A 26,067-nucleotide genomic window follows, 5' to 3' on the forward strand; every position below is an offset into this window, starting at 1 on the left:
CGGGCGTGGTGGCGGGCGCCTGTAGTCTCAGCTACTCCGAGAGGCTGAGGCAGGAGAATGGCGTGAACCCGGGAGGCGGAGCTTGCAGTGAGCCGAGATTGCGCCACTGCACTCCAGCCTGGGCGACAGAGCGAGACTCCGTCTCAAAAAAAAAAAAAAAAAAAAAAAAAAAAAAAAAAAAATAGCTGGGCGTGGTGGCGTGCACCTGTAATTCCAGCTACTCGGGAGGCTGAGGCAGGAGAATCACTTGAACCCAGGAGGTGGAGGTTGTAGTGAGCCAAGATCACGCCACTGCGTTCTAGCCTGGGCGACAGAGCGAGACTCTGTCTCAAAAAATAATAATAAATAAATAAATAAAGCAGGGGAGGGGTGCGGTCTGGCGATTGGTCCCTGGCCCTCAGCTAGGTCCGAGGCCTCAGGCACCTGTCCTTGCACCCTCTCTTACCCACTCTCCCAGGTCCTGTCCAGGACTGTGGCCTGGAGGGGTTTCCCCCAAGCCTCCGTGCAAAGGTCTGGCAGAGGTTGCTGATGGCTAGAGAAAAGAGCTGCCCTGACTCATCCACTCACTGCTCAACAGGAGCCCCCCTCCCTCACCCACATAAGACCCCCCCCCATGGGCTGGGCACAGTGGCTGACCCCTATAATCCCAGCACTTTGCGAGGCCGAGGCAGGCAGATTGCCTGAGGTCAGGAGTTTGAGACCAGTCTGGCCAACGTGGCAAAACCCTGTCTTAACTAAAAATACAAAAATTAGTGGTGTCAGGCGCCTGTAATCCCAGCTACTTGGGAGGCTGAGGCAGAATCACTTGAACCCGGGAGGCGGAGGTTGCAGTGAGCCGAGATCACACCACTGCAGTCCAGCCTGGGCAACAAGAGCAAAACTCTGTCAAAACAAAAGAAACAAAAAAACCCCATGACCCATCCCCTGCCCTTTGCGGGGCTGTCAGTCAAAGAAACAGGTGAGACTGGCAGCCAGGTGGGCTCCGCCTCAAATGAGGCCAGCTCAGGGCAGCCCCATACCCAGCTCTCCGGAGCAGCAGCCATGTCCCTCCCTCCTGCAGCCCCTCTCCCTTCACGCAGAACTCAGTCCCCATCTCTGGGGCTCTCTGCTCCCGCACCGTCTCTAGACTTCATCCTCTCCTCCTCTACCCTCTTCCCTCGCCTATTCAGGCCATCATTGCCCATTGCCTTTGTCTGGATGAGTCCAGTTGACTTGTCCCTGGGTTTCCTGCCTCCAACTCTGTCCTCTCTGATCTGTGTCCACTGGGGCCTGCTTGTCTGTTTTACAGGTCCCTATGGGACATCCAGGGTGACCTCCAAGGTCACTGGGAGTTCTGGACAGAGATCTAGGCTGGAGATAGAGACTTCAGAGTAGCATATAGATGAGCTCATAGGAGAGAGAAAAGAGAGAGAGAGGGTGGTTGGTGGTCTCATTTTTTCTCTCTCTCCAACATAGATTTCTCTCCAGGCCATAGATCTAATGACATCCCAAAGCCACTTCGGTTTAGCCTGGCCCAAACCGACCCCTCTTTTTCCATGCACAGGCCACTGCTCTTCCCCAGGCTTCCTCCGTGGCGCTTGGCACACCCTTCTGCCCATTTTCCCAAGCCAGACCTTCAGTCCCCCTCAGACCTCCGACCTCCCCACTCCCACGTTGAGTCCTTCCCTGAGTCCTGCGGCTGCTGCTCCTGAACGTCCCCTGTGCTCCTGTCCCTCTCCTTTCCTCTGCCTTTCAGCGACATTTCACATGGTGGATCACTCACTCCTTCTGGAAGCTGTTTCTTCCCCCAGCCTTGAGGACACCCCCTGCTCCTGGCTCACTGGCCATCAGCTGATCCCCTGACGGGAGTCTAAATGTCCTCTGCCCTTTTTTTTTTTTTTTTTTTTTTTTAGAGATGGGGGTCTCACTACATTGCCCAGGCTGGTCTCGAACTCCTGGGCTCAAGCAATCCGCCCGCCTCAGCCTCCCAAAGTGCTGGGATTACAGGCGTGAGCCATCGCACCCAGCCTGGCTCTGCCTTCCCTTCTTGAGCCACTCTTTCTCTCTAGTGGATCCCATTGAGCCCTTTGGCTTCAAATTTGGGATCACTCCTGAACTATTACCTGGAGGTGGGGCTTCTGCTCTGTAGTCCAGACTCATATATCCATTAACTGCCAGCCTGATGTCTCCATGGGGACTCTAACAGGCACCTGGAACTTCAACTCCAAGGCTACCCTCTTAAGCCCCAGCACTGAGAGCAGGGAGAACCCTGAGCTCAAGGCACATGGGTGCTGGCCAACTCTCCCTTCCGCCTTGAGTTCAGGCCCCACGGTCTCTGGCCTCGATTACTGCAATAGCAGGGAAAGACAGCCAGGCAGAGGGGACTGCCTGTGCAAAGGCAGGAAGGAGAGCAAGGTTATGGCTTGGCCAGAAGCCCAGAGCGTGTTGTGGGGCTCAGATAGCAAATACCTTAAATGTAAGGCTCAGGCTTGGTCCTGAGAGCAATAGGGGGCCACTGAAAGGTTAGAATCCAAGGGGAGCACATTTGTTTTTACACTTCTGTCACGCCTTCGTTCATTCCTCCCCTCGTTTACTTTGTCTGTCAACAAATAGCTGCTGAGCACCCTCTATTAGAAAGTGACCCTGAGACAGTGGAGAATGTCTGGAGGGGCAGGACTGGTTGGCGGAGAGATCAGTGAGAAGCTGATGACATTGCCCAGCCCAGGTGAATGAAGGGTCTTCCGCAGGGCGATGGGCATGGAGAGGAGCAATGAGCTGAGATCGGTCCAGGTTCCTGGCTTGGGCGGTGGAGGACGTAAGGAAGGTGTGAGAGGTGCTGAGCCCAAAGCCCAGAGCGATGGGGTCTATGGTGGGAAGAGCCAGCCCTTCCTCCTGGGGACTCTGGAAAGCTCCTTGGGAGTGGCTTGATCTGGGTTTTAAAAGAAGGGTAGGCCAGGCGCAGTGGCTCACGCCTGTAATCCCAACACTTTGGGAGGCCGAAGTGGGAGGATCACTTAAGTCCAGGAGTTCTAAGGCGAGCTTGGGCAACATGGCGAGACCTTGTCTCTATGGAAAAAAAAAAAAAGCTGGGCATGATGGTGTGCACCTGTAGTCCCAGCTACTTGGGAGGCTAAGGTGAGAGGATCACCTAAGCCCAGGGAGGTCGAGGCTGCAATGAGCTATGATTGCACCATTGCACTCCAGCCTGGGTGACAGAGCAAGACCCTGTTAAAAAAAAAAGAAAGAAAGAAAAAGAGAAGAAGAGAAAGAAGGAAATAAGGAAATTTATGGAAGCCAAATAAATTCCCCCCGAACAATTCCCGTCCTTGGAACAGCCCAGTCAGTGCCTTCACTACCTGCCCCAGAGGAAAGATGATGAAGGGGCCACAGGGCTGACTCAGGGCAATCCTAGGCTCTCAGCTCCCCTCCCCAGGGCAGAAAGAGAGGAGAGAGAGAGAGGACAAGAATGGGAAACCGTTGGGCACCAAGTTTGTGTCTGGCGCCTGCCCTGGAATTTTACATAACAGCCCTGAGGAACGTTATTGAAATCCTCCAGTGTGGTCTGCACCTCAAATGCACGGGGTTTTTGGGGTGTGTGTGTGTGTTTTGTTTTTTTGAGACAGAATCTCCCTCTGTCACCAGGCTGGAGTACAGTGGCGGGATCTCAGCTGACTGCAACCTCTGCCTTCCCGGTTCAAGCGATTCTCCTGCCTCAGCCTCCCAAGTAGCTGGGATTACAGGTACACGCCACCACGCCCAGCTAATTTTTGTATTTTTAGTAGAGATGGGGTTTCACCATGTTGGACAGGATGGTCTCGATCTCTTGACTTCAGGTGATCCGCCCGCCTCAGCCTCCCAAAGTGCTGGTATTACAGGCGTTAGCGACCGCCCCCAGCCAGGATGCTCTGTTTTAAGGGCTTTCCTTGATGCTTCCAACTCATTTATTTCACAATAACCTCACAGAATGAGTACTATTATCATTCCCATTTTATAGATGAGGATACTGAGGCTCAGAGAGGGCCTAAAGTCACACAGTGGTGATGGAGCCAGCTCTTCACCACGAACACCACCTCAACACAACAATACCTCACCCAACCCTCACAACCACCTGAAGGGGTTCCCAGTGTCTTCATTTTAGAGTGGGCGAGTGGGGCTAGCAGGGGGAAGGGACCTGTCTGGGGCTGCAGAGCTGGAAGGCAGCAGTAGTGTGGGCTCGGATCGTCTCGGGGAAGAGGCGGAATAGGAGAGGTGGTGGGGTGGGGTTGGAGTGATGGAGAAAGGGGCGGGATTGGGGACTAGGCTAGGAGGGAGTTTCAGTTTCTCTTTTTGTTGTTGCTGTTTTGAGACAGAGTTTTGCTCTTGTCGCGCAGGCTGGAGTGCAATGGAGCGATCTTGGCTCACTGCAACCTCCGCCTCCCGGGTTCAAGCGATTCTCCTGCCTCAGCCTCCAAAGTAGCTGGGATTACAGGAACATGCCACCATGCCCGGCTAATTTTGTATTTTTAGCAGAGACAAGGTTTCACCATGTTGGCCAGGCTGGTCTCAAACTCCTGACCTCAGGTGATCCGCCTGCCTCAGCCTCCCAAAATGCTGGGATTACAAGCATGAGCCACCATGCCTGGCCCAGTTTCTCTTTTGAAGGGACTTCCCCTAAGTGGGGGATTTTGGTTGGAAAGTTGTAAGGAACCCACATTCCACTGGTTTGGCCACTCCTTTCCCAAAGGTACCCAGGATCTGTAAAGCAACTGAAAGTCAGGAAGAGGTGAGGAGAAGTGGGAGAGGGTGGGCTCCGGGCAGCCCAGATAAACTGGGTTGAATTTCTGGTGACCTCATCAAGCCTGGGGGAGGTCAGCAGACGAGCTGGAATTACAGGCTTCTTTGCTATTGGGGAAACTGAGCCCCAGAGAGACAGCTCTATCATATAGTGGCTGGGCCTCACCCAGTCTATGCAACCACCACACATACACATGTGTGTACCCGTGTGCACACACACACACGCGCACAACCAGGGGAAGGGGGAGGGGAAGGGAGAAATGAAAGGTCTGGGTGGCCTAGAATTCGGAAAGGGAACTTTCGAAACCCCTGTCCTTATGATTTGGTCACTGTCTGGATGGCAGGTCCCAGTGAAAGGCCCCTGAGGTGCCCCCGTATCCAGAGCAGGGTTCAAGGCCTGTCACTGGCAGGGACGCAGCACACCTGGGTCTTGCTGACAACCAAGCCGGGAGCCAGGGAACCCAGGCACGTGAGAAGCAGCGCTGGTTCTGCGGCGTCCAGCCCCTGGGGCAGGCCCTGCAGCTGCCTCGGCTCTCCTTGCCAGCACCTCTGGCAGCTCCTCTCAGCCTGGAGCTCAGAACCCTCTCTGGATGCCTCCAGCTGACCCTAGCACCACACACGCCTCAGAGCTCTTGAAAACCACCTTCCCCTAGTCCTGGCCTTGTTTCCTCCTCTGGAAATGGGGACGATGGTGGTGCACATCTCACAGGGCCAGAGGGAACATATGGAAAGCAGGCGGCACAAGGCTTGCCATACAACAGGCACGCAACCAACGCTGGCAGCAATGACGGTGATTACTCTGTTCTTCCTGCCTTTAAAAACATTTATTTATTTATTTACTTACTTATTTTTGAGACAGTCTCACTCTGTTGCCCACACTGGAGCGCAGTGGCGCAATCTCGGCTCACTGCAACCCCCACCACCACGCCATCCCCCAGCCTCCCAAGTAGCAGGATTACAGGCACACACCACCACACCCAGCTGATTTTTGTATTTTTAGTAGAGATGGGGATTTACCATGCTGGCCATGGCTGGTCTTGAGCTCCTGGCCTCAAGTGATCCGCCTGCCTCGGCCTCCCAAAGTGCTGGGATTACAGACATGAGCCACTGTACCCGGCCTATCTTATTTTTTGTAGAGATGGGTCCTTGCTGTGTTATAACCCAGGCTGGTCTTAGACTTCTGGGCTCAAGCAATCCTTCTGCCTCGGCCTCCCAAAGTGCTGGAATTACAGGTGTGAGCCACCGCACCCTGCCTCTATTCCTGCCTTTTCTCATTCTGTCACCCAGGCTAGAGTGCAATGGTGCAATCTCTGCTCACTGCAACCTCTGCCTCCCAGGTTCAATCGGTTCTCCAGCCTCAGCCTCCCGAGTAGCTAGGACTACAGGCATGCGCCACCACACTCAGCTAATTTTTGTATTTTTTGATAGAGGTGGGGTTTCACCATGTTGAGCAGGCTGGTCTCGAACTCCTGGCCTCAAGCGACCTGTCCACCTCGGCCTCCCAAAGTGCGGGGACGCACCCTGCCCCCTTTCTGCCTTTTAAAGATTCTTCCCATTGGTCTGCACTCTGTGCTTTCTCCTGCCCCTAGTCAGCTGCTGGCTTCTTCCCGGAGCCCTCTCCTGCTGCTGCCCACCAGTGCAGTGCTCCTGCCATCCAGGCACCTCCTGGGCGTCCGATGCACGACTTGGCTGCCGTTACCCTCTTATTGGCAGCAATCAGAGGCCTAGATTTCCAGGGGTCAGTCCTGACTTAAAACCTTCTGTCCGTTGTCCCTGTAAAGTCACTAGCCAGCCTTTAGGAACTGGCCTTTGGCGCAGGAATGTGATCGCATGTCTATGTGAAGTATACAGACTTCAGGTTGCCTTCTGCACATCCCCCTGAATCTTCCTTGGACATCGCAAACGCAGCAAGGCTAGATTCAGCAACTCCCTCCTATGTTCTTTTTCCCTTTGATGGCCTATCTCAGTTGACAGGTCCACTTCACCCGCTGTCACCCCAAACAGAAAGGTGGGCAGCATTAGTATCTGGCCCCTGCACCCAGCCAGTTACCAAATCCTAGGGATCCCACCTCCCAAACCTTGCTCCAGAAGAGGCCTCTGCCTCCCGCTGCACCCTCACACCTACCATTCCTGTTCCCATTTTGTCCTGCTCTGAGCTCTTCTTCATGTTCTTCTTCCTCCAGGTCCTTCATCTAACGCTAGGTCTGGCTTTCTTCTCCCTAAGATATGGCCTGTCTCTTTTCTCCCTCCCCTCATGGGAAACCCCTGAGGGCTGGGACCCTGCCTGACTCACCACTTACTCTTAGATGTCTAAGTGTGAGCAGAAAGAGGAACTCCAGTCAGTACCTGCAACTGTGAATCACAGAGCCCAACCTCTCACTGCACAGATGAGCAAACTGAGGCCAAAGAGGAGAGAGGACTGGCTGATGGTGACAGCAAGAAGTGCCCAACCTGGGGCAAGAACCGCGGTCTCCAGGCCCAGCTGATGCTCCCCAGAAGGAGATGGGGACTGGGGCTGTGCCAAGTCGCCGTTCCCCAGGGCCTCCGTTGGCACCTCTGATGATGTCTCTTCCGATCTCAAGGCCTTTACATATGCGGGTCCCTCCGCTAGGAAGGCCCACGCCTCCGTCTCTGACTACATATTGCCCATTCACACCTCCCCTGGCGTCTAATCCAGTCCTCAGCACAAGGCTCCGGGGCCTGACAGGCCTCAAAGTATCCCCCAACCTCCTTCATGGGGCATTGGTTTCTGCTGCCCCCTCCCATCTTCACCCCTGCCCTGCGTCTCTCCAGAGGCCCCAGGTTGCCTGCCAGGGAAATTCATCCCCTGCTGTCCGTGCCTGATTCACGGTGGGGCCGGGAGCATCTCAGGCCAGGGCCAGGGCCAGAGCCCTTACTAGGAGAACTGGGACAGATAAGGAGTTGTATGAACGTGGGGTCTCCGGTCTCTGCAGCTTCCCTTCCCCCATCCATCCCAGAGTCACCCTGTCCTTCTTATTCCTCCTTTCCCTGCCACTCCATCCTGGCAAATGCCCACATCTCAAAGGTTCTGACCACCACAGCCACAGCCTCAGTGACACACTGAGGCACACACAGGCACCCCCCTGCCACAGGAACACTCACCCAGACATAAAGGAGCCGCTCTTTGCTCCACACACTCAGATATTCCCAAACTCTGGGCTCAAGCAATCTTCCCGCCCCAGCCTCCCAAAGCACCGGGATGACAGGCGAGAGCCACCACGCCCGGCCCATCCATATTCTCTCATACAGCCACACACTCAGAGTTTCACACCCAGTCAGACACAGTCACCAACAGTCTCAAGGAAGGGCAGGCACATACGCAGCAAGTCTCAGTGACCAGGATCACCAGGCTCTCTCCTTCACCCTTGAATATACAGGGCCACACAAAGATCCAGACGCACGCAACCACAAACGTGCACACCTGGGCACACGCGCACACACACACACACAGAGCCAGAAAGTCTCACACACACAGACACAGAGCAATACACACAGTCACACACAGAGAGAAACAGATACACGCAGTTGCACACAGGCTCCCGGAGACGTAGAACAATGGGCGCATTGTCTGGGTTGGCAGCAGCTGGGGAGGAAGGAGCCTCAGTGTGGACTGAGGAGGCCGTGGGGCTGCTGTACCCTCCCACCCCCACCCTGAAGCATCCTAAACCTCTTGCCTCTTCCAGAAGTCAGATTCTGCTGGGACCTGGATTTGCTGAGGGATCAGGCTCCCAGGCACCCCCTCCCCAGCCTCCTGGGATGTCTGGTGGACCAGGCTCCCTCTGGGGCTCTGGGGACTCAGAGTCTTTCGCCCTGATGCTCTTCGATGCTCCTCCTGGGATCCTTGGGAAGATTTGCCCCTCATCCCTGCCAGGCAGTGCCTGGGGATCAGAAGCCTTAGGTTCTGCTCTTAACCTCTGACCCCAACCCCTCCAAGACTCACACACCCTCCCTCCATCTGAGCCCAGCCAGCTGGTGCGGGCAGCGCCTGGCAGCATTGTGGGTTCCCTATTGTGGCTGAGACAGAGAGCAGGTCATGACATCCGTCCCTTAGTGGCAAGTTGTGGAGAAGTCACGGTACTTTCAGTGAGCTGCAGTGGGGGCACGGTGCCTCTCCCTGTCCCAAAGCTAGCCCTTGCCTCCCACTCTGACCAGGCAGCCCCAGATCTCAACAGAAAATTCTGCCAGGGGATTCCTTACAGCCCTTGGCCCATGTTATCAAACCTCTCCAAGCCTTTTCTCACCCTCAGCTACTGGTAGCTGCTGTGTGCCCTTGGGCATGTCACTTTCTCTTCCTGAACCTCAGGGTACCAGTCTGTGAAATGGGGCGGGGGTGGGGGGCGAGTGAAGCTGAGATAGCTGAGGGTATTCTGTAGTCTCAGGATGGGGGTGGGGATGGAGGATACAGGAGTGAGTGCAGAATGTAGAAGCCACCTCAGCCCTCCCCGCCCCTCTGTGGTCAGATCTCTGGGGAGTTCCCAATTTCTCAGGCCCTGGGGTGTCTCCACACTTCACAGCCTCAGGCCTCCCAGGAGGCTTCACCGTAGGAGGGAGGGGAGGGACTTGCTGAGCTGGCTGGGACACAGCCTTGCATTTGCAACACTTTGCTTCCTTCCAGCCCCCATCCCTTTCCTCCTGGGGGCTGAGGGCTGGCAGCCAGACACAGACATCCGGGGCCCGCCAGGACTCTGGGGTTCCCACCAGCCTATCCAGGTCAGCAGAAGGAGAGGTGGCAGAGGACCAGAGCTAGGGAGTCTCCAGCCCGGAGCACCTCCGGGCTCCCTTGCTCTCAGGCAGGGTGGGAAGCTGGGCTTGGGCAGCTTTGAGGGCTGTCCTCAAGGGGCTGTCCCTCGGAGGGACCCTTGGTGGCATCCTATCCCTCCCCTTCAGAAACGGGTGTTTTGAGGTTTGTTGAGTCCCTGGCTGGGGTTCCTCTGCCGGCCTGGGGCACCCTGATGTAGGGGAGCAGAGTTGTGTGTGGAGGTAAATAGAAAGGACCAGAGCCAAGTCAGACAGGTTGTCAATGCCTCTGAGTCTTGGCCTTTCAACGGGGATGGAGATGCCCTTCAAGGTCACAAAATCCCCCACGTGGGACTTTGCAGTGGGTCCAGGCTGAGGGCAGGAGGGGGGCTGAAGGCGAATCTGCCTGTCCCCACTCAGAATGACTGGCCACCAAGGGACTGAAAGGAGGAATGAGGGAAAGGCCTCACTAGTCTGACCAGAGTGACCCCGAGGCACGTCAGAGCCCTCCGCTCCCCGGCTGGCCATGGCAGGCAGGCAGGGACGTGGGTGGGACCTCTGACCGCTCTCCAGGCCGGAGCGGGTGCCGAGCCCGGCGCAGGGGCCCTGCGGCTTCTATGACCACATTTCTAGAGTATAATTCAGGACCAGCCATCTGACGAGTCTGGTCGTGTGAGCCCTTCGAAGGGTTCAAGCGGGAGACTGACAGCGGCTGCAGGACCAAGGCGTTGGGGGCCGCTCCAGGCTGCGGGGGCGCCCACCGGAGAGGTGGAGCGGAGAGGACGGAATGACTGCCCGTCTCCTTCCTCTAGGCCCCCGCCCCGCCCCGCCCAGCTGGCGGGAGGACCGGCCTCGCTCCTGCCCACACCGGACTCTACCTGCCCCTGGGATTCGGGTGGGGTGGGGGGTACCCGAACGCCAGCGTCGCCTGCTGCGCAAGCGGGGCCTGCGAGCCAACCCCGCCTCCGCCCCTCGATTGGGCGCGCATTTAAATGTCCGGCCCCGCCCCGAGCTCCGGGCGCTTATATATAGGCAGCTCGGCGGGCGGCGGGCGGCATTCTGGCGCGGAGCGGAGCGGCGGCGGGCGCAGCTAGCGGGTCGGCCGCGGAGCGGAGGTGCAGCTCGGCTTCCCCCGGCACCCCTCCCCCTCGGGCGCCAGCCCCACCCCTCCGCCGGCCGGGCCGACCCCGCCGTACCATCCTCTGCGGCGCGAGCCCGGGGCGGCTCCGAGCGCCCCCCAGCAGACCCCCATCATGGGCAGCCAGAGCTCCAAGGCTCCCCGGGGCGACGTGACCGCCGAGGAGGCAGCAGGCGCTTCCCCCGCGAAGGCCAACGGCCAGGTGGGTACGCTTGGCCCGGCCGGCCCCAGCCCCTCCTCTCGCACCTCGCCCCTTCTAGGGGCCGGGGCCGGGGCCGCGCGCTTTGTCCGCCCCGGGACACGCGGCGCCCCCTCCCCCGCCCGGTCCCTTTGTTCTCGGCGCCGCAGCCCCCGCGGGCGAAGCGAGGGGAGGGGCGGGGAGGGGGCGCCGGCCGGGCCCCGCCGCCTTCTTTGTTCGCGGCCCCGGCCCCCGGCGCTGCCCCCCGGCCGCCCCGAGTGCCGCGCGGGGAACAAAGGCGCTGCTGGGCCACGCCAAGGGGGCGCCCAGGGGCCGCGGAGCTGGGGCCCGGCGGGGAGCGCACTCCACCCGCAGACCCGACCTCGGTGGCCCACGGTCTTTCTTTTTTTTTAAGGGGGAGCCGAGATGTGGGAGAGCCTGGGGTGGGTGGGGGCCACTTACACAAAGCGGGAGGCTGGGAAAATAGGCCGTCCAGGTGCAGAGAGACAGCGCCCCGGGGCGGCTTCCCGCCCAATGTCGCCTGAAGCGGCTCGCCCGCCTGCCCGGGATCCGCGCAGCAGATCCGGAGCGGTTCCGCGCGGAATAGAGAGCGCGCCCCGGGGGACGGGGGTGGGGGCCACGGGACCCCAGCGCCTCCTGCCGGTCGCGCCCTCTGCGCTCTCGGTCCCTGCGCGCCCGTGAGGGGCGAGAGGGAGGTGTTTGACGGGATCCTGGGTGTGGGTGAGGCTGAAGCCAGACTTTCGGGTTGCAGTAGAATCGAATCGGGGACCCCGTCCTCTAGAAGGGATCAGAAGCGGGCTGGGGGAGGGGGAGCCCCTGCCCTCATTGCTGTCCCCTCTGCCCTGCAGGAGAATGGCCACGTGAAAAGCAATGGAGACTTATCCCCCAAGGGTGAAGGGGAGTCGCCCCCCGTGAACGGAACAGATGAGGCAGCCGGGGCCACTGGCGATGCCATCGAGCCAGCACCCCCTAGCCAGGGTGCTGAGGCCAAGGGGGAGGTCCCCCCCAAGGAGACCCCCAAGAAGAAGAAGAAATTCTCTTTCAAGAAGCCTTTCAAATTAAGCGGCCTGTCCTTCAAAAGAAATCGGAAGGAGGGTGGGGGTGATTCTTCTGCCTCCTCACCCACAGAGGAAGAGCAGGAGCAGGGGGAGATCGGTGCCTGCAGCGACGAGGGCACTGCCCAGGAAGGGAAGGCCGCAGCCACCCCTGAGAGCCAGGAACCCCAGGCCAAGGGGGCAGAGGCTAGTGCAGCCTCAGAAGAAGAGGCAGGGCCCCAGGCTACAGAGCCATCCACTCCCTCGGGGCCGGAGAGTGGCCCTCCACCAGCCAGCAATGAGCAGAATGAGTAGCTAGGTGGGGGCAGGTGGGTGATCTCTAAGCTGCAAAAACTGTGCTGTCCTTGTGAGGTCACTGCCTGGACCTGGTGCCCTGGCTGCCTTCCTGTGCCCAGAAAGGAAGGGGCTATTGCCTCCTCCCAGCCACGTTCCCTTTCCTCCTCTCCCTCCTGTGGATTCTCCCATCAGCCATCTGGTTCTCCTCTTAAGGCCAGTTGAAGATGGTCCCGTACAGCTTCCCAAGTTAGGTTAGTGATGTGAAATGCTCCTGTCCCTGGCCCTACCTCCTTCCTTGTCCCCACCCCTGCATAAGGCAGTTGTTGGTTTTCTTCCCCAATTCTTTTCCAAGTAGGTTTTGTTTACCCTACTCCCCAAATCCCCGAGCCAGAAGTGGGGTGCTTATACTCCCAAACCTTGAGTGTCCAGCCTTCCCCTGTTGTTTTTAGTCTCTTGTGCTGTGCCTAGTGGCACCTGGGCTGGGGAGGACACTGCCCCGTCTAGGTTTTTATAAATGTCTTACTCAAGTTCAAACCTCCAGCTTGTGAATCAACTGTGTCTCTTTTTTGACTTGGTAAGCGAGTATTAGGCTTTGGGGTGGGGGGAGGTCTGTAATGTGAAACAACTTCTTGTTGTCTTTTTTTCTCCCACTGTTGTAAATAACTTTTAATGGCCAAACCCCAGATTTGTACTTTTTTTTTTTTTTTTTCTAACTGCTAAAACCATTCTCTTCCACCTGGTTTTACTGTAACATTTGGAAAAGGAATAAATGTCGTCCCTTTAGTGGTGCTTGAATGAGTGGTCTTCTGGGGGTAGGGTGAGAAGATTGGTGGAAAGTAGTTCACCTCAAACTTTAAGGCAGGCAGGTAAGTTTATGGGGTTTTCTTGTTCGGGGGGTTGCCCCAATACTCATGGACACCAGAAGGGCAGGGAAGTAGAGTTGAAACCAACCCAGGGACACAAAGGAAACAAGCTCAGGAGGATATAGAAATGTACCATTTTATTACAAAGAGGCTCACAAAAATGAAAATAGTATCTCAAAAAGGAAACTAGACTAGCAACCTCCACCTGCAGAATTAGGAGAAGACAGGGCAGGCAGTGTTTCTTGGCTCACTTGAGGCCAGTGGGAAGGTACGAAAACAGAACCAATCTAAAAATGGCTGATGTTACCTTAGGAGCCTGAAAAGAACAGGAGATCCTTGAAGACCCAGCCACCTCTTCTAGAATGTTCAATAAGGGCACCTTTCCAAAGCTACTAAGCAGGCACTTGGCATTTCAGGATTTTGTCTTATGGTTGCATAAAAGTATCCCTTTCACGCAGACCTGGCACCCTTTATGGTTCAAAGTTAAGAACCGGGGAAGAATAGGTGGCAAGGCGGCTCCTGGAAGAGCTCACCCAGCACAGCTGCCCTGGGCTCAGGGCCTTGGTTTCTGTCCCTAGGGATATTTATATTTAATAAATTTTTATATAAATACACAGAGAAATAGAAAATATAAAATCTGAGGGGTTGGGGAAGAAACGTGAGGGACTCGGCAGGAAGCCAGAGCTGGAGAGGTCGGTTCAGGCCAACTTGACCTCCTCCTTGACCCTGTGGAGAGAGTAGAGACGCATGAGATGACCCAGCCCAGAGCCTTGGGGCAAAAGTGCAGACAGTGACTTCTACAGGATCCCAGGTGACTACTGGGGGCTGGGGCTCCTGGCTCTGCCTAGAACTGCAGGGCCGGACAGACTGGTCCCTGAAAGAGGCCTTTGTAAGCTGGACCAGCTGTCCCTGTGCCTTTCCTCAGAGTGGTGGGACAAAGGGGCTGGTGCTCCAATGCCAGGGAGATGGCCGCAGGCAGCTCCTTCCTCACCCTTTGGCTTCTGGCTTCTCCTCCTTGGTTTTCTCCTCTTCTGTGACTTCTAGAACACAAGAGTACAGGGATGGCCAAGGGCAGCACCTCTGGAAAGACCCATGAGGTCTTCATTTACCCTGAGACCCCTTCCCCAACACTACAGCTCACTGGACATACAAGAGAGAAAAGCCCATCCCTGGTCCTCCCAGTGAGCCCTGTTGAGAACAGGTTGGACCGGTTTCCCAGCCTGCTACAGCCAGAACCTGGTGGGCGGAGGCAGCCCCCTGAGAAACTGGGGTGCAATGCTGGGAAAAGGGCTTGGGTGGGATGTGAGAGCCGTCTGGGGCAGTGGAGGTTCATTGTTTTGTGGGTCCTGCCACTTCCGGGAGCCACTGAAAGGCTGAAGGAACTGAGGAAGAGCCCCACAGGGGCTGGCAGGGCCTGAGTCACTCCCTCCTCCCACTGCCCTAAATAGATTCATCCTCTCAGGCTCAAGACCCAAGTCCCGGCTGAACCCAAACCCACCTTTCTTCTCCTCTGAGTCTTTCTCTTTCTCATCCTCTGTCTTGGCTCTCTTGGCTTTTTTGAAGTTGGAAGAGTTCTTGCGGCCCCCCTCTCCCTCCTCTTCAGAATCGGAGAACTCTTCCTCACAGGCAATTCGTTTGTCAGAGGAGCAGACTGGGAGGGAGTGGGAAGCATGGGTGAGAGGGCAGGCGGGTGCTGATCTAGCTCAGCATCTATGCCCAGCGCTTCCCTGCGTGTCCTCCGAGAGACACCAAGGGAAAGGGAGCCAGAGAAGAGGGAGGAACTCGGGTTCCCTAACCTGTTCCTACAGGCACCGAAACGCGAAAACAGATTTCTCTACAGGTGGGGAGCTTGGAGGGAGTGTGCGGCCAGGAATGGTGGTGGACGTGGGAGCTGCCTATTGAATGGAAGGCACAGGGCTCTGGGTCTAGGTCTTACTCGAGATGCGCTTGTCAGGGTCTTCTTCGTCCTCATCGCCACTCTCCTCAGGGATGGCGTCCTCAGGAATCGCCTGCATCTGGACCCCGGGTGCGTGCGGCAGCATTCTAAGGTTCTCAAACAGTCGCTGTCTGTGGCCAGTGGGAGAGAGTAGCAGGGCTCTGGTCAGGGACAAACCAAAGTCAGGAATGTTCAACCAAGGGATGGCCGGAGGATGTACTCACTTGATCTTCTCCAGGTACTCATTCGTGTTCTGGTTAGTCATATTGGAAGGACTGATGTGGAGCTTGAAATCTGGTCCAAAGTATTCAAAGTAGTCGTTGTATGGAAGCTCTGATTGGGGCAGGAGAGAAGACCGTCAAGAGACCTGGCCACCGCACCCTAACCATTTGCACGTAAGCACCCTAAAGCATTTGTAGGTTTCTCTGGGCCTACTTATCCAAACAGAGGAGAATGCCTCCAAGACACTGTGAGACACGGCTGCCTATGGGATTTCCATCTTTTTGACATCACTCTCCTATGTCTACACCAGTGGTGTATATGTTGCTAGGAGAAGGCCCGTGTCCCTGGTTTAGGACACTGGAGGCCATGCTCATTATGAGTGCTCCCTTCACTTGCTACTCCAGTTACTCTACAGAGTAGAAATTCCAAAGCTGTAAATTACCACTGAGAACTCTGTCCAGACCAAAAGCGGGAGGGAGAGGGGAGAGAGCTAAAAAGGACTCGGGAAAAAGTGATGGTTATGGTCTGCTGATCACAAGAGGACAGGCGGGAGACTCAGTGACTAGCATCAGAAGAGGAGCGGTCACATGACCAATGGGGAAGGGGTTATAAACTTAAGGACAGATGAGCTCCAGCTCCCACCCAGCCCAGCCGAACCTGGCCCTGCAGCTATTACCGTTAGGGATCTCCGTATCCAGGGCCACAGCTGTCTCGTATGTCCAGCACCGGGCAACATTACGAATGGTGTAACCACCGCCTCCCAGCATCAGCATAGGCAGGTTAAAGCTCTTGACAAATTCCACACACTTGGCATGCCCTTTGGTGGAAGAAGGGGTGCTGAGTTACAGGAGCACCAAGCAGGACCCCACCCACCCATCCTCGTGCTACCTGGTCTCACCTTTGATAGTTAGATTGAAGCAACCTAACCGATCCCCAGACAGGGAGTCTGAGCCACACTGTAGGACCACCGCGCTAGGCTGGAACATCTCCATTACTTTGGACATGACCTAAAATGATACATCCTGGTCACCACCAACCTCAAGAAAGCAATACGAGGTTTGGGGTGGAAAGGCTGGGGGCACCACTTTCCCACCCACTCCTGCCTTTCCACTCTCCCTCATGCTACGTGGGAGAGAAAAGGGAGTGCTAGGCTGGAGCTTTTGCTTGCCCACTTGGGATTTCAATTTTCCAACTTAAAAAGTTCTCTAAGACCCTTCTAACACTCTAGTAACACTGAACCTAGAATGGCCTCCCTGTCAACTCCCTAAATCTCTTCTTCTGTTGCCCAAGCTCTAGTGCCACTTCCTCCAGGAAGCCTTCCTGACCCTTAGCTGCATCTACTCTACTCATTTGGTCTTACAGACTTGAAGCCTTACATTATGAGCAAGCACTTTTAGTTTATCTTATTCTCACAAGCAGAGTCTAACATTACTGAGACCGAGACCACAACTCCCACTTCTGTAGCCCTTATTAAATACTACGCATAGTGGGCAGTCAGTGTTTGCTGAATGACTACCTGACCTTATTAGGTTAAGCAGTTTCTTACTGTTTATAGGGAAGATTTAACTCCTTGGCATGGCATTCAAGGCTCCCTTTGAAATACTGAGCCCAGCATACACTTCCCACCGCCTCCTTCAGCACTCCTCCCATATACCACACTGGCCTACATGCTGCCACACTGGCACCTCTGCACTTCTGCTGGTGCTGTTCCTTCTACTAAATGCCACCCTTACTGCCGTCACCTCCTTCTTCACATGGGCACCTCCTCGTTTTTCAAAGTCCAGCTTAAACATCAGCACCTCTGTGAAATCATCCCTGGCTGCCCTCCTGCCAGCCCAGGCAGTAGTTTGTCTCTCATTCCTCTGATCATCCCTCAAAAACACAGGCACTAGGCCAGCCTGCCCATGGAACATGCCAAACAGCCTTTCCAGAATCTCTGGATGGGCTGACTGGTGAAGGGCTTTCCCAGACAAAGCCAGTCTGCAAAGACTGGAGTAAGTCCCTACTTCTTCAAATGTGCAGACATCAATGTAAGGCAATGAGGAACACAAAAAACCAAGGAGACATACCACTACCAAAAGAACACAATCATCTCCCAGCAGCCCAAAGAAACGGAGATCTAAAAACAGTACTAATCATAGACTACTGGGTATGTGCCTGCCTTCCCCACCATAGTCCGTGAGGGCAAAGATCATGTCTTAGATATTTTTGTATCCAGCAGAAGACCTGACCCATAGAAGGAACCAACAAATATGGGTGTTGGTTCCCCTAACTGACCACACAACAATCCAGGGTTCAAACACTTCTATCTCCCCACCAGCTTTAGTAAGGAGAGATTCCTGAGGTATGGTGGGGGTGCTTTGCTCCCCTCCACTGCCGACCAATCCCCTGTTTGTAGCCCAAGGGGTGGATAAAGCCACTTACCGGCTTGAAAATGGCCTCATAGGACTCGTCATCAATCCCGTCTCGGAGCGGGTAGTTAACAGCATAATACTTGCCTTTGCCAGCCCCGATATCCTAATTAAAAAGGACATTAAAGTAAAACTGAAGGATGAAGCTTGAAGGAAGGTCAAGGATAGGGGCTGGAGGGATAAACGAAGAGGTTCAAGAGAGACAAGCTAGGCCCATGACGTGGGCCAGGACAGAACAGGGGTACCTTGTTAGTACCATTCTCTTCACTGGCAAATCTAGCTTCACTGGCAAAACATCTCTGGACATAGCGTTAAGCCTACACCCAGGCTGAGAGCTGTTGATGGGACCAGAGATGGAATATCCTACCCTATAGCAGAAGATTTCTACCTTAGGATTGGGTTAGAGCTGGCTGGCAGGTGGGTCACAGAAGTGACAGCCACCCTTGACAACCCTTTCCACTCCAGAGAGCTCTAATGCTCACTCCTCTTCCCCCATGCTCCCTCTCTAGGGTGTTGTGGAGGGAAGGAGAGAGGTAAGAAAGTCCTTCCCAGTAACCTCAAAATAGTGAGTGCGCCTATTTAAGTCCAGCACGTTAGGAGGCTGACGCGGGTGAATAACTTGAGGTCAGGAGTTCAAGACCAGCCTGGCCAACATGGCAAAACCCCATCTCTATTAAAAATACAAAAATTAGCCAGGCATAGTTGCACGCACTTATAATCCCAGCTAAATCCCATCTATTTGGAGGCTGAGGCACAAGATCGCCTGGAGGCGGGAGGCAGAGGCTGCAGTGAGCCGAGATCACGCCACCGCACTCCAGGCTGGGCGACAGAGAGAGACTGTCTCAAAAAAAAAAAAAAAAAAAAAAAAGTGAATGCTCATTTATTCTAACGTTTGCCATGGCAAACAACTGAATTAGTGCCACTTTTTTACCCAAGGGCCACTGGGCATGGCAACGCAGCTGATTTCACCGCATTCACGCTAATAGAAGCAGATGGAACAGTTCAAGGAAGTAGCTTCCAAGGATTCTTATCCTAAGGTTCATGGATGGGCTTCAGTAAGGCGACTTGTCTATTAACTATTCTATATCAGATGTAAAATCTCATGTACTTTTCTGGAGAGAAAGTCCATAATTTTCAGTCAAAAGGCTAAAGGGGAAAGTGACCCAAAAACATGAAGAACACTTGAGATGTCCTTCAGAGTTCCAATTCCTACCCCCAAACTCAAGGCTTATGAGACATAAGAATAGTGTGACGCAACCCAGCTGTGGCCAGGAGGGAAGTACAGTGAGTCAGGAGACCCCTCTTCTTTCTCTGGCCCTTTATGTCCCATCATTCCGTTTCTCCAGAATAAGGAAGGGAAAGAGATCAGGGCAAGTGCTTCAGATTGGGATGTGGTATTCTGAATGGCAGAAGAGGCAGGAAGCAGTTTTTAGTGACATGAGATAGGAGAGAGAAGTAGAGCTGCCAGCTGAGGGTGAGCTGGCTGGCTCCTAAAGGGCATTCTCACCCGTAGGTCCCCAGTTCCTGGGAAGTACTCTCCATACTTATGAAAAGACACAGTCATGACCCGGTCTGTGGTATAGAAGGCCTCTTCCACGCCGTCGCCATGGTGAATATCAATGTCAATATACAGCACCCTCTGGTGATACCTAGGATCAGAAGGGGGTCAGGGGTCTGGGGGCTCTTTGGGGATGGGACGCGCCAAGGGCGCCAGCTCCCAGCTTACCGGGCTGGCTGCCTCCCTCAGGTATCTCTAAGCACCAGAGACGTGGAAACTGGCTGAAGGAAGGTGGAAGAGCGGCCGGGTGTCTCCAGAGGCCTGACCAAGCCGACCAAGTCCGATCTTCCTACTCTACAGCCAGGGTCAACTCCAGCCACACAGGGACACTCTGGAGGCAGGATCTGAGCAGCACCTGCCCCTGATCATGCCGTGGCTCAGATCAAACCAAGACCCCATCAAGGAGATGACGGCCAGAGACACTCACCGAGCACATCCTAGCCAGCACATCGGTAGGAAAAGCAAACTAGGGAGGCAAGCCCCGGGGGAGAGGGAAATGGGAACCTGGCCTAAGGTGCTCTTCCAAGGGTCAAGGCCAGGCAGGCATACTTCAGCAGTTCCAGGATAGCCAAGACGATATCATTGACGTAACAGAAGCCAGATGCCTCGGACTTCTTTGCATGGTGCAGGCCCCCAGCCCAATTCACAGCGATGTCCGTCTGCTGCTTATTAAGTTTCACAGCACTTGCTGGGCATGAGAAGAGAGAACATAAGCCCGTTACTAAGCCACTCTCCCCTTCCTCCAAGAAGCCCAGGGAGCCTAGTGAGAGGTTAAGACCTGCCTATTCAACAGCTGCATTGTACAATTCAGAGACCAGTCCCCTCCCTCCCACCCTACTCCAGCAGGGAATAAACATGATACTGGCTACTCTTAAAAAACGATTTTCCAAACTGAGGGTAGTAACCCATTAGCAGGCCTTAAAATTGATTTAGTGCATCATGATTAGTGTGTGTGTATATATATATATATATATTTTTTTTTTTTAATGAAATAGCATAGAAAAAATATCAGAGTAACAGTAAAGGTAACTGCTCTTTTGTAAAACTCTGGCTTCAGAGTGAGTGAGTATGTGCATGCATGCATATGTGTTATATGTATCCTGGATTGCATGTGTAAATTTATTTCTTACTATGGCTCATGGTCAAGGAACTCTGAAAAAATACCAAAGATAAGCCGCACGCGGTGGCTCACGCCTGTAATCCCAGAACTTTGGGAGGCTGAGGCGGGTAGATCACCTGAGGTCAAGAATTTGAGACCGGCCGGGCGCGGTGGCTCACGCTTGTAATCCCAGCACTTTGGGAGGCCGAGGCGGGCGGATCACGAGGTCAGGAGATCGAGACCACGGTGAAACCCCGTCTCTACTAAAAATACAAAAAATTAGCCGGGCGTGGTGGCGGGCGCCTGTAGTCCCAGCTACTCGGAGAGGCTGAAGCAGGAGAATGGCGTGAACCTGGGAGGCAGAGCTTGCAGTGAGCCAAGATTGCGCCACTGCACTCCAGCCTGGGCGACAGAGCGAGACTCCGTCTCAAAAAAAAAAAAAAAAAAAAAAAAGAATTTGAGACCAGCCTGGCCAACATGGTGAAACCTCGTCTCTACTAAAAATACGAAAAAATTTAGCTGGGCACAGTGACACACACTTGTAGTCCCAGCTACTTGGGGAGGCTGAGGCAGGAGAATCGCTTGAACCCAGGAGGCAGAGGTTGCAGTGAGCCAAGATCACGCCACTGCACTCCAGCCTAGGTGACGGAGGAAGACTATATTTCAAAAAAAAAGAAAAAGAAAAATTACCAAAGATAGTGCTTACACACTAGGTCAAAAAGCAAAAGCACTAGCACAAATAGGTCCTAGAAGAAGTAAATGAGAAATACACACCCATGTGTGCAAGTGCATTTGTGGCAGTGTTAATTTGTTGTTGTTGTTTTTTGAGATGGAGTCTCACTCTGTCACCCAGGCTGAAGTGCAGTGGTGCGATCTCGGCTCACTGCAACCTCCGCCTCCCAGGTTCAAGCAATTCTCCTGCCTCAGCCTCCCAAGTAGCTGGGATTACAGGCATGCACCACCACGCCTGGCTAATTTTTGTATTTTTTAGTAGAGATGGGGTTTCACCATGTTGGTCAGGCCGGTCTCGAACTCCTGACCTCAGGTGATCCACCCTCCTCGGCCTCCCAAAGTGCTGAGATTACAGGCGTGAGCCACCGTGTCCAGCTGCAGTGTTGATTTTAACAGCAATAAAAGCATAGATTGATCCAAATTATCAAGAAGAGGGACAGATTCTGTCAACTCAAGTAAATCCACAACATGGAATAATCATAGAGCCACAAGCAAGCAAAGCTGTAGAAAACTACACACAATTTCGTTAAGTAGGAAATGCGGGCAGAAAACCATATATATGCGATATGTATATACCCACTTTTGTAAAATACAGATGTTGTATATGTGTGATTCAGATATAAACACACACACAAAAGAATGGCCATACACACACCAACATGGTAACAGGTTATCCACCAACCCTGTGACTGTGGGTGATTGTGTTTTTTCTGTGCACTTCTTTGTTTTCTGTGATTATATTGGTGGGGCAGCGGGGGTGGACATAATGATTATATTGGTGGGGGATCACAGGAAAATAAATATTTGTTAAGAAAGGGTTTAGTTAATCCTGGAGACAACCCAAAGGTTGCAAATGGAAGTGGGAGACACGTGGGGAGTATTTCTGACCTCTAAAGGTAATTACCGTAACTTTTCATAGGACAGATTCACAGATGATGACACTTCCATTTTTATAGCACTTTGCAGTTCACAAATTGCTTTTACGTACAGCATCTTAACAACCCCAGGGGGTCTGCGGGGAACTCCTGTACATAAGATCTCTCAGTAGGAGAGGACAGTCAAGGACACCTGTCAGTACCATGTCAGAGATTGAACCTGGGCTGGGACTGAACCAGAAGGACATTTTAGAGGCTTTTTAAACTTTTTTTTTTTTTTTTTGGAGGCAAGGTCTTGCTCTATTGCCCAGGCTAGAGTATAGTGGCACAACTCACTGCAGCCTCAACCTACTGGGTTTAAGCCTCAGCCACCTGAGTAGCTAGGACTACAGGCACGAGCCACCATGCCCGGCTAATTGTTTTTACTTATTTTATTTTTTTGTAGAGGGGAGGGTCTCACTATGTTGCCTGGGCTGGTCTTGAACTCCTGACCTCAAGCAATCCTCCTCAGCCTCTCAAAGTGCTGGGATTACAGGTGTGAGACACTACACCAGCCATTTTAGAGACTTAAGTAAAAACCACAGGACCATTCTACATGGTTTCAGATCAGCCAACTAGGATAGCAGCCTAAAAGGCAGACCTCACTAGAACAATCCAGTCTACCCCTGGGGAGAAGATGAATATTCCTTACCCACAGAACCACCAGTAGACAACTGACAGAACTCAAACAGGCCATCGAATACTGGACAGTCCTCACCAACGTTGACTTGAAAGAAATAAGCAAAAGGTTAGTTTCCACAATTTCCTTTAGTTTACTATTTATGAGCTGCTGGAAAAAAACATAGAATTTAAATTCAGGAGTTGTGGGTTCTAGTCCAGGCTCTACTACTTACTGGCTGTATGACTGCATCAAGTTGTTTAACATCTTTGAGCTTTAGCCCATTATTATTTTTTTCTTTTTTAGAGCCAGGGGCTTGCTCTGTTGCCCAGGCTGGAGGGCAGTGGTGCAAACATGGCTCACGTGCAGCAGCTTTGACCTTCACCTCCTGGACTCAAGCAATCCTTCCACCTCAGTCTCCCAAGTACTTTGGACAACAGGTGCATGCCACTATACCCAGCTAATTTTTTTTTTTTTTTTTTTTTTTTTTTTTTTTTTTTTTTTTTTTTTTAGAGACAGAGTCTCACTATGTTCCCTAGGCCTCATGCAGTCTTCTTGCCTTGGCCTCCCGATAGGCATGTGCCATCACACCTGGTCTTAGCCCATTATCTATAACAAGCAAAACTGATATCCCACCTCACCCACTGGTCAGAAAATTAACAAAAATCTAATATGGAGAAGCAGTTAGCAACTTGGAAAATGTTGGTTCGTTTCTCGAGGGAGAAAAACTTATCCTCTGGACCTCACGCCAGCTGACAAACAAGGGGCAAGAACAGAGACTCAGAGAACTATCGTTCACTGTGCACTTACAAGACGCCACACACTGCGCTACATGTGTTAGATACCCGAGATCATCCATCTTCACACAAGCTTCTGAGGTAAGATTTGGTCCCATCTTATAAGTAGGGAAACAGGGCCTGGCACAGTGGCTCACACCTGTAATCCCAGCACTTTGGGAGGCTAAGGAAGGAGGATCACTTGAGGCCAGGAGTTTAAGACCAGCCTGGGCAACATGGAGAAACCCCATCTCTACCAAAAACATAAAAGTTAGCCAGGTGTGGTGGCAGGCACCTGTAATCCTGGCTACTTGGGAGGCTGAGGCACAAGAACCACTTGAACCCGGGAGGCAGAGGTTGCAGTGAGCTGAGATCGCACAACTGCACTCCAGCCTGGGGGAGACAGGAGTGAGACCCTGTCTCAAAAAAAAAAAAAAAATAAGTAGGGAAACAGGATCAGAGAGGTGAGCTGTTAGTAAATGGCAGAAGCAGTATGCAAGCCTCAAGCTTTGATTTGTCTGTTTTTTGTTTTTTTTTTTGAGACGGAGTTTTGCTCTTGTTGCCCAGGCTGGAGTATAGTGAAGTGATCTTGGCTCACTGCAATCTCCGCCCTCCAGTTTCAAGCGATTCTCCTGCTTCAGCCTCCCGAGTAGCTGGGATTACAGGTACCCACCACCACACCTGGCTGATTTCCGCATTCTTAGTAGAGACGGGGTTTCACCATGTTGGCCAGGCTGGTCTCGAACTCCTGACCCTGTGATCCGCCCACCTCGGCCTCCCAAAGTGCTGGGATTACAGGCATGAGCCACCATGCCCAGCCAGTCTGTCTGTCTTAAAAGCCTGTGAAAATATATCCTGGCCCTTTTCCAAGTCCTTTCACTTATACAACCTCATTTGATCCTCACAACAACTCTATGAGCTGGACAAGACAGATACCAACCCCACTGTGCGGAGGAACAAACAGATACCGAGAAGTTAAGTGATTTGCCCAAGGTTATAAAACCAGGCAGTAGCAGAACCAGAATCAGGGTCCCGGTGTCTTGACTCCCGTAGTCCAATGTCTTACTGCTACTTTCACAGTGACAAGTGGAGTGAAGTTATTTCGGGCCTAATGGGGTAAAAGTACCAAGTAGTACATAATGTGGAAACATATGCAAACAATAAGGCAAATTAAATGAAAACAGGAAGGAAAGCACACCTGGAAGCTGTAGACACACAAACCTAGAGGAACCTTATAGCTCCAAATCTCCTCTTACAGAAAAGGTAGCTGCTGGCCAGGCGCGGTGGATCACACCTGTAATCCCAGCACTTTGGGAGGCCAAGGCAGTTGCATCACTTGAGGTCAGGAGTTCGAGACTAGCCTGGCCAACATGGAGAAACTCCGTCTCTACTAAAAATACAAAAATTAGCCAGGCATGTGCCTGTAATCCCAGCTACTCGGGAGGCTGAGGCAAGAGAATCGCTTGAACCCAAAACACGGAGGTTGCAGTGAGCCGAGATTGCACCCCTGCATTCCAGCCTGGGTGACAGGGCGAGACTCCATCTCAGAAACAAAAAAAAAGTAACTGCTGAGACATCAATGAGCTACAGCAAATCAGAGGCAGGAGGTGTGGGGCTGCATACTTATTCTCTTGCCCAGCCTTCTACTGTACCCACTGTCATAACAAGATTTCCAAAAGTAAAGGAAGGAGCAGCCCTGGGGCGAGAGCAGAAGAGCTCAGTTTGGATTGTGCTGCTAAAATCTCAAGACACAGTTGAAGCTCAAGATCTACAATAACCACAAGAGTTACCAGCTCTGGTTCTGCACTAAACTTGGAGGGTGCCAAGATCCGGTGCTCTGAGGAAGCATGGCTGCATGAGGGAGTGTGCAGCCGGGGGGCCTCTTCCTCACTTCCTGGGTAAACACTGGGAGGCTGTGTAAATAAGAACTTTGGTCCCTGGGCCCCGGCTGTTTATCCATTGGCAACTGATTTCCCTCTCTGGCCACTTCCTCCTGCACAGGGTTTGGCCTGCCTGCGTTTCCAAAGCTTTGTTTATACTCTTATTTGGGATATGGAGCCTCCATGGGAAGGAATGGGTGTTTTGGATGTGAGAAAAAAAAAATATTTTTCTTCAGGCCCCAAACCAACATGTGGCTCAAATGACCAGCCCTTTTATTCCCAGTCAATAAGCTATGTGATTAGAGATGGAAAGGGGGCAAATGGAAGAGCAGATACTCACGTGAGCTAATCTGTGAGGCTAGGGAAGACTTTTCTATGGGTTTTCTCTCTTTCTGCTTTATTAAATGCTTTTCTCATTCTCATGCTAGCTTTAGACTAAAGGGAAGCAATACTGGGTGAGAGGTGGAAGCAGAGGTAGGCAGAGAAGGCAGTCAAATGCTCATTGCAAAGAGACGGGGAGATTAAACACTAACATCAGGATAGTGCTTATACCTTGGCAGTGCTGGTAATGGGGTGGGGGGCTGGGGGAGTGGGAGAGAAAGGGTATGTGATCAAGGAAAGATGCCCAAGGGGGCGTCAACTGTATTGATAATGTTTTCTTTCTCAGGCTGGGTACTGGGCACACATGGATGTTCATTATATTATTATTTTTTTATTTTTTTGAGACGGAGTCTCGCTCTGTTGCCCAGGCTGGAGTGCAGTGGCGCGATCTCGGCTCACTGTAAGCTCCGTCTCCCGGGTTCACACCATTTTCCTGCCTCAGCCTCCCAAGTAGCTGGGACTACAGGCACCTGCCACCACATCCGGCTGATTTTTTGT

At 53.2% G+C, this 26,067-nt stretch overlaps 2 protein-coding genes across 2 annotated transcripts in view; one reads left to right on the forward strand and one right to left on the reverse strand.

Moving 5' to 3' along the window:
* Positions 1-10,531: 10,531 nt before the first annotated feature.
* MARCKSL1 (MARCKS like 1) lies at positions 10,532-12,961 on the forward strand. Its single transcript, XM_055255623.2, has 2 exons — positions 10,532-10,850; positions 11,696-12,961. The coding sequence occupies exons 1-2, from the start codon at positions 10,764-10,766 to the stop codon at positions 12,194-12,196; spliced, it is 588 nt and encodes a 195-aa protein (XP_055111598.1). The 5' UTR covers positions 10,532-10,763; the 3' UTR covers positions 12,197-12,961.
* A 200-nt stretch (positions 12,962-13,161) lies between these two features.
* The window catches only part of HDAC1 (histone deacetylase 1), a 42,068-nt gene continuing 29,162 nt past the window's right edge, over positions 13,162-26,067 (reverse strand). The window contains exons 4-14 of the mRNA XM_055255553.2: positions 22,566-22,640; positions 19,718-19,856; positions 19,118-19,259; positions 17,624-17,716; positions 16,098-16,206; positions 15,876-16,016; positions 15,202-15,310; positions 14,978-15,108; positions 14,540-14,692; positions 14,033-14,081; positions 13,162-13,767 (exon numbers count right to left, since the gene is read on the reverse strand). Coding sequence (XP_055111528.1) covers positions 13,740-13,767; positions 14,033-14,081; positions 14,540-14,692; positions 14,978-15,108; positions 15,202-15,310; positions 15,876-16,016; positions 16,098-16,206; positions 17,624-17,716; positions 19,118-19,259; positions 19,718-19,856; positions 22,566-22,640 — 1,169 coding nt within the window. The 3' untranslated portion in view covers positions 13,162-13,739. The remainder of the gene's footprint in view (positions 13,768-14,032; positions 14,082-14,539; positions 14,693-14,977; positions 15,109-15,201; positions 15,311-15,875; positions 16,017-16,097; positions 16,207-17,623; positions 17,717-19,117; positions 19,260-19,717; positions 19,857-22,565; positions 22,641-26,067) is intronic.

This window comes from Symphalangus syndactylus, chromosome 12, assembly GCF_028878055.3.
Source record: "Symphalangus syndactylus isolate Jambi chromosome 12, NHGRI_mSymSyn1-v2.1_pri, whole genome shotgun sequence".
Classification (NCBI taxonomy): Eukaryota; Metazoa; Chordata; class Mammalia; order Primates; family Hylobatidae; genus Symphalangus; species Symphalangus syndactylus.

What these genes read in the sequence shown, in the direction of transcription:
- MARCKSL1 (XM_055255623.2), top strand. Translation starts at nt 10,764, where the DNA reads ATGGGCAGCCAGAGCTCCAAGGCTCCCCGGGGCGACGTGACCGCCGAG. An exon ending in CCGCGAAGGCCAACGGCCAG is followed by an intron (nt 10,851 to 11,695) that starts GTGGGTACGCTT and finishes TCTGCCCTGCAG; the next exon opens with GAGAATGGCCACGTGAAAAG.